Source organism: Euphorbia lathyris, chromosome 4 (genome assembly GCF_963576675.1).
Source record: "Euphorbia lathyris chromosome 4, ddEupLath1.1, whole genome shotgun sequence".
Taxonomy (NCBI): Eukaryota; Viridiplantae; Streptophyta; class Magnoliopsida; order Malpighiales; family Euphorbiaceae; genus Euphorbia; species Euphorbia lathyris.
Window position 1 is genome coordinate 25,007,634 of NC_088913.1, and position 15,156 is coordinate 25,022,789.

Here is a 15,156-nt window from a genome sequence, read left to right on the forward strand (position 1 = left end):
ATGATTGGCTCTTTACTCTATCTTACTGCTAGTAGACCTGATATTCAGTACTCAGTATGCTATTGCGCTAGATATCAAGCTGACCCCAGGGAATCTCACATTGTAGCTGTAAAACAAATTTTTAGATATTTGCAGAGCTCAGTTAATGTAGGTTTATGGTATCCAAATTCAAATGACTTCACACTCAATTGATACACTGATGCTGACTATGGACGAGTTATGCTAGAGCGTAAGAGTACTTCGGGAGGATGTCACTTCCTTGGAAGCTGTCTAGTATCTTGGTTCAACAAGATGCAGTCATCAGTTGCTCTGTCTACAACTGAAGCTGAGTACATTGCTGCTGGAAGCTGTGTGGCTCAAGTTCTATGGATTAAGCAACAGCTTGAGGATTACGGAGTCAAAACAGAAACAATCAAAGTCAAATGCGACAACAAAAGCGCTATTGACCTATCAAAAAATCCAATCCAACACAGCAGGATGAAGCATGTCAGCATAAGGCATCACTTCATTAGAGATCATGTACTCAAGGGTGAGATCAAGCTGACCTACGTACCAACAGATGACCAACTTGTGGATATCTTCACTAAGCCTTTGGCTCATGAGCAATTCAACATATTAAGGGAAGCTATCGGTATGTCTAATCCTCTCCAATAATACCATGTGCTTAATTGAATATTGAGTGATTATACTATATGTTGTGTAGCTATTGCATGCTAAGTGACTTACCCAAACTGAGCCGAGATGAATAAACGCAAAAAATCACTTTATGCTGACCAGACATACACACTGAGTGATTACTATTGGGTTGAGTTACTTTACATATAAAACTTCCTCTACGTAAAAGCTGAGCACCTAATATCTTAAACGTTTGATATTCTTAATGCTGAGTAAAATTCACTTGCCCAATTAATGCTAGCACACGTGCCATAAATAGCCACCTAGGGTGACGTAATCGCAATAATGGAGAAAACGAATGCATCAAATGTGTCATAAATGCCAGGATCTTTGTCGATTGATCATCTCGAGGTAAAACGGCTAGTTCAACGTATAGGATCAATTCGAACCTCTATAAATAGTGGAAGAATTCCCACTTATCCCTCTTTACACTCGAAATCTTTGGCAAATTGATTTTCATCGCTCTCTCTCTAAATCTCGAAACCCCTAATCATGTCGGATTCCCAAAATCTCTCCGGTGGTGATTACGGTAGAAATCACTCCGATGAAAACCCTAAATCTCCTCCTCAGCAGGAATATAGCGAGACTCCCACCAAGTCTCAAGGACAAGGTCAGCATGACCAAACTCCAAGCAATAGCTCTCAAGTTGACCTCGCAACCTCTTCGAAAAAGAAGAAGAAGAAGAAGGACAAGCAGCCGAATGAGAAGATATTCCTTAAAGTCTATAAAAGTGTTAAGAACCATGAGGTACTTCGTTGTTAGTGGTTCTCTCCAAGCTTCGTAACGGCTGAGCAACCATTTTGTGAGTGGATCTCGAAGAATGGATGGGCTGGACTCTTCTCCCTTCCTAGTAAAACCTACCCCAAGTTGGTAAGGGCATTCTACTCCAACCTCTGTGTTGACGAAGAAGATGATGACCATCTGGTAACCCATGTCAAAAGCCAAAAAATAACGATTACCCCATCTTATCTAGCAACCTTGCTAAAACTACCAGCCAAAGGGAAAGAATTCAGAACTACAAAGGAAAAACTTGACCACGTCGTGACATTCTGTAAGCCGGAGGACCACAAAGGGGAAATAGCTAGTACATGTATGGGTCAGGATCAAAAGATGGCTCACTACATCCTGACTAACTTTATCTTCCCTAAAATCAACTCAGCATCATCAGCTTCAAACTTCGAGCAGTGCTTCATCTGGCACATGCTGACCTATCAACCACTCAACATGCCGGTGTTCCTTATCGGTGCACTTCAACGAAGTACTAGGAAACTCAGGATGGGGTCCCTCATTATAAGAATCCTCGAAGATCATCAAATAGACACGATTAATGAAATTGAGACTTTGGGAACTGAAATCACAGCGGCTCTGCTGTTTGGGTTAGTATATAACCAACCCCTCAAGTCTAAGAAGGGAAAAAGGGTCATTGAGGAAAATGAGGAAGAAGCTGATGATGTCCAGGATGTGCAACCCAAGGAAGGGAAGAACACCATGGCTGAACCTGTTGACCAAGCTAAGCGAGAGAAGAAGAGGAAAGCTATCCAAACCTCTTCTAAAGATGTTAATGCTGCCCCAAAGAAAATCCGGTTTGTATCAAAGGGGAATAAAGTTGATGCTGAGCAAACTCAGGACACACCTAAGTCAGCAGAGAAACGAAAAAGGCAAATTGAGCCTGAAAAAGAGATGGAGGAAACTCCAGAGCAACCATTGCAGAAAAAGAAAAAGAAATCTTCGGAGCTAAGTCCTATTGATGCTGCCCCTCTGGGTTTTGTGATCTCCGATGATTCGCATTTTGCCAGAAGTCAAGAAATTGATCTTGAGAAAATCCCTGCTGACCAAGATGAAGAAAGGTTGGGTAATCTCGGAGGTTAGTTTGATGCTGAGGAGACAACAAATGTTGAGCAACATGAGACAGTTAACACTGAGCTGGTTGAAGAACAAACTGAGCCAACCGCAAAGGATCAAGCTGACCTAGGGGTACATTCACCTTCTGAAACTCTTGACTCTATTCAAGCTGACCCTTCTCCTCCAAAGACTAAGAAATTAAGGCGCCTCAAGAAAAAGGCTCACAAATCCCCAGTTATTGATCTTCTGGGTGATTCTCCTCTCCTGGATGCCATCACTGATCTCTTGGACATGCAGTTCAAATTCTTCTCCAATCCTACTGAGCCTTCTCCAAGGGAACTTCAGAAAAAGCAAGCCTCTGTCACTCATCCTGAGGAACTAGCCAAGACTCCAGAAAATCCAATCCCTACCGAGCAAGAGCTCGAAGTCCAAGCTGCTCAAAGTGAAAAGCATGCAAAGGAAAATCTTGCTCAAACTGAGTTGACTCCTCCTGCACCAACTCAAACCAACATTGAGCATGTCAATATCTCTGCCGATCCACCTCCTTCCAATCCAATATCGCAGAATGTTGAGCAGCCTGTTTCCGCTGCTACTCCAAACAAAAGCCCAGCTGTTAACCAAGCTGGCCCTTCCAATTCCACTAGAATTCCGGCAACTGAGCACATTCCTGAGGCAACATATGCCTATCTTCATGCTACTGAGTCCGGGCATCGCATTATTGACTCCGCTCAAACTATTCTCCAGGATTTGAACACTTCTCATGCCGATGCAGCTGGGTTTGCAAATGTTGAGTCACCACAAATATCGTCTATCACTCAGCTCCTCAATGAGATCAATGGTCTCAAAGATTTAGTAAGTGTCATGACAACAGTCCAAACACAACAACCCAAGCAAGACTCCATCATCAAGCTGGCCGAACTGCAGTTAATGATGGTGAATCACATGGATTCCCTTCAAGGCCAAATCAATGGTCTTTCTACAGTCAACATGGGCTATGCTACCTCTGCTGAGTTGAATCAACATTTTACCAAGTTGAACTCTGATCTGACCGGCACTCGCGAGCTAATATCCTCAACTTCTCAATGTTCGGTCGAACAAATTAGCGAAGTTGTCCGTCTACTCAACTTGAGTAAGGAAGAAATGGAAACTGACCAACTCAAGATGAACGAACTGTTGCAATACTCCCGAGCCACCTACAAGCATGTGCGCCACACGAATGCTCAACGTCAGTTCTATGATTCGGCTTTGCTTAAGATGTACCATCAAGCTTATGCCATGCTGACTGACACTATCACATGGGTAGGAAAGTCCCAAGAATATATCTTAAGTATGCTCAGTGCCTCCATTAGAATTCCCGGTGCTACTTTGGACAATGGTGTTCCAGTTTTTGACGGTCTACGGGAAAGCACGAAACGGCTTAAGGCTTATTCCGTGAGATTGACTCGTGCTGCTCTCAACGACACCTTCGTTCCTCCTCCGGCCGATGCTGGCAAAATGGGAGAGAAAGAACAAGCTGATAGAACTCAGCACACAGGAGAAGCATCTGGTAGTCAGCAGCAACAAAAGGGAAAAGGCAAAGTCAATTCTGCCCATGTCAATAGGAAGAAATAGTTTGGCTAGATCTGCTAGTTTTTACTCTTGACTTGTATTTTTTCTGTCTTGCTGACTATCTATAAAATTATGCATCTTTTATTCCAAATTGATTAATCTTATGTGACGCTCACTTGCGTATTGTGCTTTATGCTGATCTGTCTTAATTGAACAAACAAAGAAAAGAAAAAGGAATATACTCAGTACACATTAGACTTGATACATTTGCTCTGCAAAAGGTTTCCCATAACTCTGATATCAAACTAACCATGTATCAAAACTAAGTCAAAACATTAATTTTACTCAATTGAATCTTAGAAGGTTTAGAGTTAAGTTAAGTCAATAGATGCAACCCTTACGGGGGAGTAATTTCAGAAGCATAAAAAGAATTTCAATCATGGGGAATCTCAATGTTGAGTTTCGTTCCACTCTAATAAATACACATATATATATGGCTTTATTGTTTAGGAAATCCGCCAAGTGCAGATATCCAAGCGGCAAAAGAACAAGTACAACCATCGGATGTCTCGCAAGGGGTACAGAGGAATCCGGGTTGAAATGGTATGGTCGTTTATTGTCTATTTTCATACTTTAGATTTGCATGATTTTTGATATTATTCGTACTATGTGGCAGACCTTAGAGCTATCAAAAGAGGAAGTGGAAAAAATCAGCAGGCACGCATATTGGATAAAGTGAAGACAAGACAAACTGGGAAATTTTAAGGACACTGAAGTAGAGGAGGGGGTTAAAAGAATTGTAAGTAGCATTTATTCAAATACACAATGTGATTGATAAAACGCATATGTATAACTGATTTATATATGTTTATTTCCATAGTTGAAACTGGAAAAGGAGGAGGCTGAAGGTGTGTTTAAAGCCAAAGGTAGTAATGATATGCTAACTGAGGTATTAGGGAATCCAGAACACAGTGGCAGGGTTAGAGGAGTGGGTGCTGTGAAGCCGGTAGTATTCTTCAAGCTACCGGGTCAGAAGAGGGGAAGAAAGAAGCGAGCTGAGGAGTTGCAAGCATTGCTTGAAATAGAAAGGGCAAAGTGGGAGGAAGAGTCAACAAGGAAACATGAAGAAGAATTGAAGAAGATACATGAGATGTATCAAGATAAGTTAAAGAAGTCTGAAGCGAAAATGGTCCAAAAGCTAGATCGAATGGAGAAACTTGTGTCCAATGGGGTTACGACTGAGGAATCCCCAGCAGCTGCACCAACAACTTACAATGGCAAATCAGGAGAAGGTAGTTGTAATCGAGATGATATCGATAGAGAGGAGATATTAGGGAAATATGAAGCTGTGGCGAAGAAGAAGTTGGTATTAAAGGTCTCTAATACCATAGAAGAGGAAGTTGTTGGTGAAGGCCCAGGATATGAGATTCCAACGATCTCAGAGGTAAACGGTTATTATGATTGTCAGCTTGTTGAATTTATCACTTATATATACTTAGTTAATTATTTGTATTTGAAATTGTTGAATCAGGACAATGAACTTGACATTGAGGTTGCACTATCAGTGGAAGAGAGTGGGAAGATTGTTGCCCATGGCAGATTGATACAATCAGACATTGACCAAGAAGAGCAGAAATCCATGGGCGACCATTGGGAAAGGACAATTATAGAGTGGAGATTGTGTCATTTGATGATGGAGATGCATGTCTGCCATACCCGATAAAAGGTGAAATGGAAGTTGTTAGGGAGGCAATGGGGTCTATTGTAGCATGGCCAAAGGTGCTATGTAGTGTCAAATCTGTTGAGGTAATATTCATTTATTTCCTATGTATTATGTGTTTCGATTATTTCTTTGGTTGTATAATGCGTATTTAATTATTGCAATCAGGAGGCAAATAAGGCAGCAAAAGTTTTTGCGAAGGCCTTGAAGAAAGTTAATAGTGAGGCTGAGGCGATTGATTTCGTTAAGTTGCCAACAAATTTACCACGACCATTGCAAAAGTTGTGCAACTGGGCGAGAACCAATATGATGGATGGAATCAAATGTATAACCAAAACTTTTGGACCTGAGTTGTTCAGAGCAGAACGAAAGCAATTATTGATGCCTAGCGATTTATATGCAATGGTACACTTTCATGAGATGACCGCAGACACAATTACATTTTACATGAGGTACATGAATTCAATACACAAATTTATTAATTTGGATATCTATTTCATCAACACTTATACATGTATTTGCCCAATCATCTATACCATGTATTGAAAAAAGCACGAATGGAAGAAAGGGTGTTATTTGTTGATCCATGTACCACTTTTGCTCTTGGAACTAAGAAAACTCCAACGTACCGCTCGAAGGAGTTGATGGATCGGTTCAAACAGGGTGGTGCTAATTCTATATTCCTTATTCCTTACAACTCAGGGTAACTATGAACCTTTTGTACTGTGTGTTTATCAGTTGATTAACTGACATTGATACAGTTGAAATGGATAATGTTTGCAGAACACATTGGACTCTCAATGTCGTTGACATTGAGAAGAAAAAATCATATTGGTTAGATCCATTGAAAAGGAGATTGCCAAATTCAACAGAATGGACGGATGTTGTGAGCAAGTAAGTTACCAAATGCCTCTAATGTGTACGCCATTCAAATAGTTACTCACATAAGCTATCATGTTGTTACGCTTGTTGCAGTGCGATGAAGTTCTATTATGCTCAGAAAGACCCAAAGAAGGTGACGAAGACCAAGCTGAAGATGACACCGCTTCTAGTGAGTTGTACAGTTACACAAGCAATTGTATATTGTCTTTTTTGGGGTCTAACCATTGTATTTCGTGCCACGGGGGATACCTGAGCAACGAGATGATAAAACATGTGGTTTTTGGATAATGCTGTATATGCGGGAGATTGTCATGGATAAGGAATTAAACTTTGTTGCAAAGGTACCTTTAATTCATTACCATAATATTATGTTCAGATATATGCAGTTGTTATCAGTGATATAGAGCAAATTTCTAATAGTAAAGCATTTATGTTTTGTAGTGGATAAACAAGTGTGGATTGACTTACAACCATTCGGATTTGGATCATCTCCGCACAGAATTGGCAGATCATGTGCTTTACTTGAAGTGATTGTGTATGTAATCCTGTTTTCGTACAATATGATAATCAGTTTGTGGTACACTGTTGCTGTGCATATTTTGGGTCTTTTTTTTGCTATACAATAATATCCCACTGGTTATGTGTATATATTGTGCACAACTAGTGTACATGTTATGTAAATAATGGATAGTTAAGTTATATATATATATGAAGTTTATAGCTTGGTTGTAATTGGAGTATTAGTATCATGTAATTTCAATTGCAGTATGTACAGGTGCATTAAAGGGTTACAGGTTATACGACACAGTTGGGATAAAAAATCTGGCGTCTAATGCATTAATGAATGAGCGCAAAATTAAAAAAATTGTCATATTATGACGCGTGACACGATACCAGGTTAATGAAATATTGTCATGACTAAAACGCTAAGATGACATTAATAAAAAATAGGACTGTCGTCTTACAATTAACGTAGTCAAATTTCATTGACTTTTATGACATTTAATTAAATGAAAAATGTCATGTGAAATCCACGCACAAGACAAAAAAATTAAAGGCAACGTCAACTGAAACATCTTTGAACGGCAGCAACAAAGAGGAAAACTATCGTCGTAACTTATCTACAATGATACAAACAATAATAAAAAATGTCGTATGACAAGAAAAAGGTCTATGGTTTTACATACTACAATGACGGTTTATATAAAGAAGCTGTCATTAGAAATTATCCAATACTACAGTTTTGACAAAGTCGAACGTCGTTGTAACATGAAAAAGATGACAGACGCTTAGGAAGCACGTGTCGTTTGTCGCGTCGAAAGATGACAGAACTCGACCGTCGTCTGATGCCTTATCAGACGGCAGTGAGCCCTGTGACAGATTTATATCGTGAGGGACGACGGCGTCGTCTGAAGAGGGTTTTGGCGTAGTGCAAATTCAATTATCAAGACAAAATAATTATTTTTGAAGTTGTAGTTATTTTTTGTGTTTGCAAAAACATTCAAACTACGGGTATTTATTTATAAAAATATCTAAACCACAGGTACCTATTTGTAAAAACACGCAAACCACAACAATTTATTTGAAATTAACTCTTATTGACTAAATTACCCTCGGCTACGTCAGCATATAGACGACGTCATCATCCATTTTCACGTTTTTGAAAAACGGAGCATACCACATGTATTTATTTGCTCGAAATCAAACCACATGTATTTATATTTGAAACTAACCCTATTTTTTAACATAAAAAATTATTTAGTTATCTACTATTGATCTATTTCTATGACAACATTTATGATGAAAATAAATTATATATAAAGTAATGGTTTGCGGGAGGATGATGAAAACTTTTAAAGTTACTTCCAATGGATTTTTTTTGTATGAAAAGTTGCCAAAGATAGGGATAAATTAGAAAATAAAATATTATATTTTAATATGATTTGTTAATTTTGGGCAATACAACCTTTATTGGAGATGCTCTTTATTTATTTATTTTTGAGAAATGCTTATAATTTCATTAGATAAAACATGAAGAAGTATAATAAGTAAAATGTAAGGAATAAAACCTCACATGATTACAGGCTAAAACAAATACAATATCCACGAAAGGATGAAAATGACTAAAAAGAGCCTATAAAAGGCACAAAAAACACAAAACAACAATATATTTCTCGTTAATCCAAGTCTGTAGAAAGCCATCTGCAATCCAAACGTCATCCTTTAGACTATTCTGAATATTCGGATCTAAATCCTTTTTTTTTTTTTTTGCAATCACGTAGATTTATTGATCTACGGGCAAGATAAACAATTTTCGTTCTTGCTAAATCCGAAAGAAGCATAAACGACAGAATAATATAGAGCAGATACAATCAGACAGATAAAGAGTTCTGATGAAATATATAAGCACAACCTAAAAAGGTAATAAAAAAAATATAGAAACCTAACCCGGTGTAAGGAGAAAGAAGGAAGATCATTTCGTCCTCCTTAAAACCTTTCATTTTCGAGCAATAAATTACAATGTAATAAATTGTAGTTATTTGCTTCTTTTCTTGTATACTGATGGTTCCTGCCTCAGTAATGGTAAGATTGCTGCCGGAGGTATTCTTAGGGATGCGGGAGGCGCCTGGCTTTCTGGGTTTACCCAGAATTTGGGTTTGAGTTCTTCCTTCTCTGCGGAGCTCTGGGGCATTCTCTCTGGGATCCAGCTGGCGATTAGGCTGGGTGTTAAGAGGCTTTCTGTGGAGTCAGATAACTTGGAGGCCATCAATATGATTTTGGGTAGTCATGCCATGGGTCTTCATAGCCGCAACCTTATTAAAGTTATTAAGAGGCTTAACCCCTCATTTCATATCCTTGAGTTCAGCCACATTTTCCGGGAGCAGAACCGTGTTGCAGATCACTTGGCGGCGGCAGGCCATGAGGGGGTGTTAGGTGTTTCTACCCTTACCGTTCCCCCTATCGCTCTTTCTCCTCTTCTTTTAAAGGATAGAATTGGGGTTAGCTTTCCTAGGCTAATCCCGGTGTAGTTGCTTGTTTTGCTTTGCTTTCCTTTCATTTTCTACCAAAAAACATACACACATTTACCATTTGACCCTTTAATTATTGTGGTTTTTATTCCTGCTCACATTTCTTTCTTGTGGTTACAATACAACATTGCCACGATTGAGGGTAAGGACCTCACAAGTTGATGGGTAAAATACATTAATAGCCACTGAACTTTATTTATTTTCATAATATAACGATTAATATAATATAAAAGTTACTAGTTTTACACTTTATTACATTTCCAGCCAATAAACTTTAACTAATTCGAAATGCGACTTCAAAATAAAAATATTAAGAAATTAAAGTTGTTCAGAACGACATACCACAAAATCAAATCTTTTATTTTCCAAAATCACTATTTCTTAGAGCTTTCTCTCTTTAAAAAGTTCAAACATCTACATGACCTCAATCAAGAATTTTCAAGAATTAAAATTGCTTAAAATATTATTAATTTTTAAAATTTTTATTTTGAGACCGTCAACAATCATTTTGAGGCATTGAGTAGCCATATATATAACAAATTATAAAGTTCAGTGATTTTTATGTTATATTTTAAAGTTTAGTGGCCATACTGAAAATTGATAAAGTTCCGTGTCTGTGGATATAATTTAGGATTAATTACAAAAAAACTACCTTGTGGTTTGGCCGATTTGCGATGTGGTACTTGTGGTATTTTTTTTTCAAACGCAACCCTATGTTTGTAAAATTTTACATTTGAGTTCACTTTATCAGAATTTGATCGATAACGACTTTGAAATGAAAATTTTGAAGAGTTAAGTGATATTTTAATCAACTTGAATTCTTCAGCTTTTTAGGTTTGAGGTCATTTAGGTGGTGTTTTTTGTGAGAGTGAAAGATAATGTTTAGAGAGAGAAAACTTCAAAAATGATGACTTTGAAAAATTAAGAATATGGTTCCATACTAAATATGATACCAACAAGTTTAATTCTTGAAAATTTTCATTTTGAGGTCCTTATTGACCAAATTTGACAGAGTAAAAAAACCGGATATAATTTTGCAACTATAGGGTATTTGCCAAAAAAAAAATATCACATGTAACACATTACAAATTGGGGAAACCACATCATACTTTTTTTTTTATATAATTAACCCTATAATTTACTCAAAGTTTGAGACATTAATTAATAATCCTAAATTTCAAAATATCATGGTGTCATTAATTATTGGGTAAATTACACCTATGGCTACTGAACTTTATCCATTTTAACATTACGGCCATTGAACTTCAATTTTTAGTGGTATGACAATTGAACTTTACACTTTTTAATATCGGTAGTCACTCAATTTTAACTAACTCCTCAAAATAACCGTTAACGACCTCAAAATATTCAAGAATTAAAGTTGTTCAGAACGACATTTATTATGAAACCACATTTTTTATTTTTCAAACTCAAATTTTTTCGAGCTTTCTCTCTCTAAAAAAATTCACTCTCTCTCTTAACTAAACAACATCTAAATTACCTCAAAACGAAAATTTAAAAAAATTAAAGTTACTTAGAATATTATTAAGGGTAAATTTCAAATAAAACCCCTGTGGTTTCACTAATTTTCAGATAAAGGACTGTGGTTTACTTTTTGTCAAAACGAGGATTGAGGTTTTCAACTTTAACAAAATAAGGACTTTTTCGATTGATACTATTAAAATCACCCTTTACGACTTCAAAAATGACATATTTTAAGAAATACTAATATTCTAAACAACTTTAATTCTTAAACTTTTTTATTTTGAGATTATTTAGATGAAGTTTGGTAAAGAGAGAGAAAGTTAATGTTTAGAGAGAGAAAATTCCAAAAAATATGATTTTCGAAAATCGAAAATGTAGTTCCATAGAAAATATGACATTGAACAACTTTAATTCTTAAAAAATTTCATTTTCAGGTCGTTAAAGATGGTTTTAATAGCATTAATACAAGTGAGAAACCTCAATCCTCGTTTTGACAAAAAGTAAATCACAGTCCTTTATCTGAAAATTAGTGAAACCACAAGGGTTTTATTTGAAATTTATCCTATTATTAACTCATCGAAGTTTTTATTTTGAGAACGTCAACCGTCATTTTGAGGCGTCAAGCGGCTTATAAAATGTAAAATTGAGTGACTATAGAGTTAAGAATTGAACTTCAGTAGGCACAATATTAAAATGGGTAAAGTTTGTAATTTACCCTTAATTTATTAGTAATCCGGACTTTAATCTGGACTTTATTACATCTTCTAGATGCGAGCAGTATAATTTCTTTCCTTCATGTGTGCTTATAATTTATACAGACAAATTCATTATCTTATCTGTAATTCCCTTCGTTATGTGGATACATTCCCTCTTTCTTCTTTCTTCGTTCATCTATTCCTCTTCTTCTGCGCAACAGCTTTTGTGCCATGATCAAGAGAGCTCATCCTTGTTGCAGTTTAAGGATAGCATCGTTATTACAGACATGGATGGCTGTCTTCCTTCTACCTTAATTTCCTCCTGGAATCATGGAGCAAAGAGTAAAGATTGTTGTTCCTGGGGTGGTGTCGAATGCGATCAGGACACAGGTCATGTGATTGGGCTTCATCTTTCAAGCAGTTGCCTTTATGGATCTATCAACTCTACCAACACCCTGTTTCGCCTTGTTCATCTTACAACTCTTAATCTTGCCTTCAATTATTTCAATTTTTCAGGAATTCCTACTGAGATTCGGAATTTTTCACGTTTGACATATCTAAACCTCTCATCTTCTGAATTTTCTGGTCAAATTCCATCGGAAATCTTGGGGCTTTCCGAGCTGGTCTTGCTTGATCTCTCAGACAACCCATTGAAGCTGCAAAATCCTAGCCTTAAAGATGTGGGAGAAAAGTTAACCAATTTGGTTAAACTTAATCTAAATGGTGTCAACATTTCATCCACTGTACCTCAAAGCTTCACCAATTTATCTTCTTTGTCAACTCTAGGTCTAAGAGACTGCAATTTGCAGGGAGAATTTCCCACTGGAATCTTCCAATTGCCTAACCTTAGTTCTTTGGTCTTGCGGCATAACCCTGAGCTCACCGGATATTTACCAGAATTTCAGTTCTACCGCCCAATTGAACTACTGAGGCTTGAGAACACAAGCTTTTCTGGTCAGCTACCAAAATCAATCGGTAACCTTAAATTGCTCAATAATTTTGTTGCGAAGGGATGCAATTTTTCAGGGCCATTACCACCTTCTATTGGTAGCCTTGACAGGCTGAAATTCTTGGACCTTTCTCGTAACAAATTCTCAGGGATCATACCTTCTTCCATAGCCAATCTCCATAAACTCACTTATCTGTCACTTTCTTTCAATAATTTCAGTCCTGGGACATTGTATTGGGTTGGGAACTTAACGGAACTCAACTATCTGAGCTTGATGAAGACCAATTTATATGGGGAAATCCCATCTTGGTTAGGTAATTTTACCCAATTAACGTCGATTGAACTTGGTTCTAATTCACTTAATGGTTCCATTCCAGAGTCCCTTTTTGGGATTCCAAATCTTCAAGTTCTTGTGCTGTTTTCCAACCACTTGATTGGATCGTTGAATTCTGATTTGTTTCTTAAAAAAACAAGCCTTTCTGTTCTCCAATTATCGGATAACAATTTGTCTTTGATGTATAATTATGATCCCAGTCTCAATGTTACTGACCTTCCCAAATTTGAAAACTTAGGATTGAGTTCATGCAATTTAAGTGAGTTCCCATTTTTCTTGCGTGGACAGAACGAATTGGAGATTTTGGATCTTTCTCACAACAAAATTGCAGGATATGTACCTCAATGGGTATCAGACTTGGCTACTGATAACCTTAAGATTTTGAATTTGGATTCAAATTTGCTCACAGGTTTCGAGCAATCCTCCATTGTTCTTCCATGGACTAATTTGCTTGTCTTGAATCTCACAGCCAACAAGTTCCAAGGATCCCTTCCAATTCCCCTGCCTTCCATCTTCGTCTACATAGCATCAAACAACAATTTCAGTAGAGAAATCCCAGAAGCATTTTGCAACTTGACTTCTATTTTAACTCTTGATTTGTCAAATAACAAGTTGAGTGGCACACTTCCACAATGCTTCGGATCATTGGCTAATTTTGTTTCAGCTCTGGATTTACGAAGCAACAACTTATCCGGCGAAATTCCTGACGGATTTGTGAGTGCTTGTGCACTGAGAATGATGGATTTGAGTGGAAACGAACTAGAGGGGACGATACCAAGGTCATTAGCCAACTGTTCCAAGCTAGAGTCACTCCATCTGGGAGAAAATCAGATGACTGATTTCTTCCCTCATTGGTTAGGTGTTCTTCCAGATCTAAAAGTGCTGATTCTGAGATCTAATAGCTTATTTGGTGAAATGGGGAAACAAGAAACCATCTTTCAGTTTCCAAAGTTGCAGATTCTTGATCTTTCTTACAACGATTTGACAGGGAAGTTGCCATCAGAGTACTTCAACAATTGGATCGCCATGAAAAGTGTCGATCATAACACTACCTTGAAGTATATGCAAGCTGATATAAGTTTCCAAGCACTTGGCCTTTCATGGTCGAACCATTTTAGCTACGCCATAACAATAATAAACAAAGGAAGCCGGTTATCATACGAGAGAATCCAGGAGATATTTAGTGCAATTAACTTGTCAGGAAACAAGTTTGAAGGAGAAATTCCGGAAGTGATTGGAAGCCTTACACAACTTCAATTACTCAATCTTTCCAACAACATTCTCACAGGTCATATTCCTTCATCCTTGGGGAATTTGAAAAATCTCGAAGCTTTGGATCTTTCCCTAAATAAACTGTCAGGAGAAATCCCGATTCAACTCGGGCAGCTTAACTTCCTTTCGTCCTTCAATGTCTCCGACAATAACCTCAGGGGACTAATACCAAAGGGAAACCAATTCAACACTTTTGAAAATGATTCATTTTCAGGGAATTCAGGGCTTTGTGGAAATCCTTTATCAAAAAGATGTGAATCTAGACCATTACAACCTCAAAGCACAAATGAAGATTCTCATAATGAATTTGAATTTGGTTGGAAGGCTGTGATTATAGGATATGCTTGTGGATTTGTGATAAGTGTAGTTATTGGGTGGAGAATAAACACTAAAAAGTATCAACAATGGCATACCAAGTTTTTTGGACGGTGTCTGAAATGAGATCGATCATATGTGTCAAATATAGTTTGTATATCTTAAATAATAATCTCTCTTTGCTTTCTTTGGTTTTGAGCTATCTGAATGAAAATATTATATTTTTGGCATCCACTAATTGAACTTAAAATTCAATCGGATAGTTAAGGCTCAATTGTAAATCTTATGTTAACCTGATAAACTTATCTTCCCCTCTTCGTATTGATAAATCTGAATCAGTCTGTCCAGCTATGATAAACAGATAAATATTGTAAAAAGCCTTGAAAATCAACAAACTTCTACGGGCAAGA

General features: G+C 37.3%; 1 protein-coding gene across 1 annotated transcript; it reads left to right on the forward strand.

Annotated features, from left to right (window-relative positions):
- The first annotated feature begins 12,001 nt into the window (after positions 1–12,001).
- On the forward strand, positions 12,002–14,933 carry LOC136227670 (receptor-like protein 7). The gene has a single exon (XM_066016399.1). The coding sequence runs from the start codon at positions 12,035–12,037 to the stop codon at positions 14,870–14,872; it is 2,838 nt and encodes a 945-aa protein (XP_065872471.1). The 5' UTR covers positions 12,002–12,034; the 3' UTR covers positions 14,873–14,933.
- The last annotated feature ends 223 nt before the right edge of the window (positions 14,934–15,156 follow it).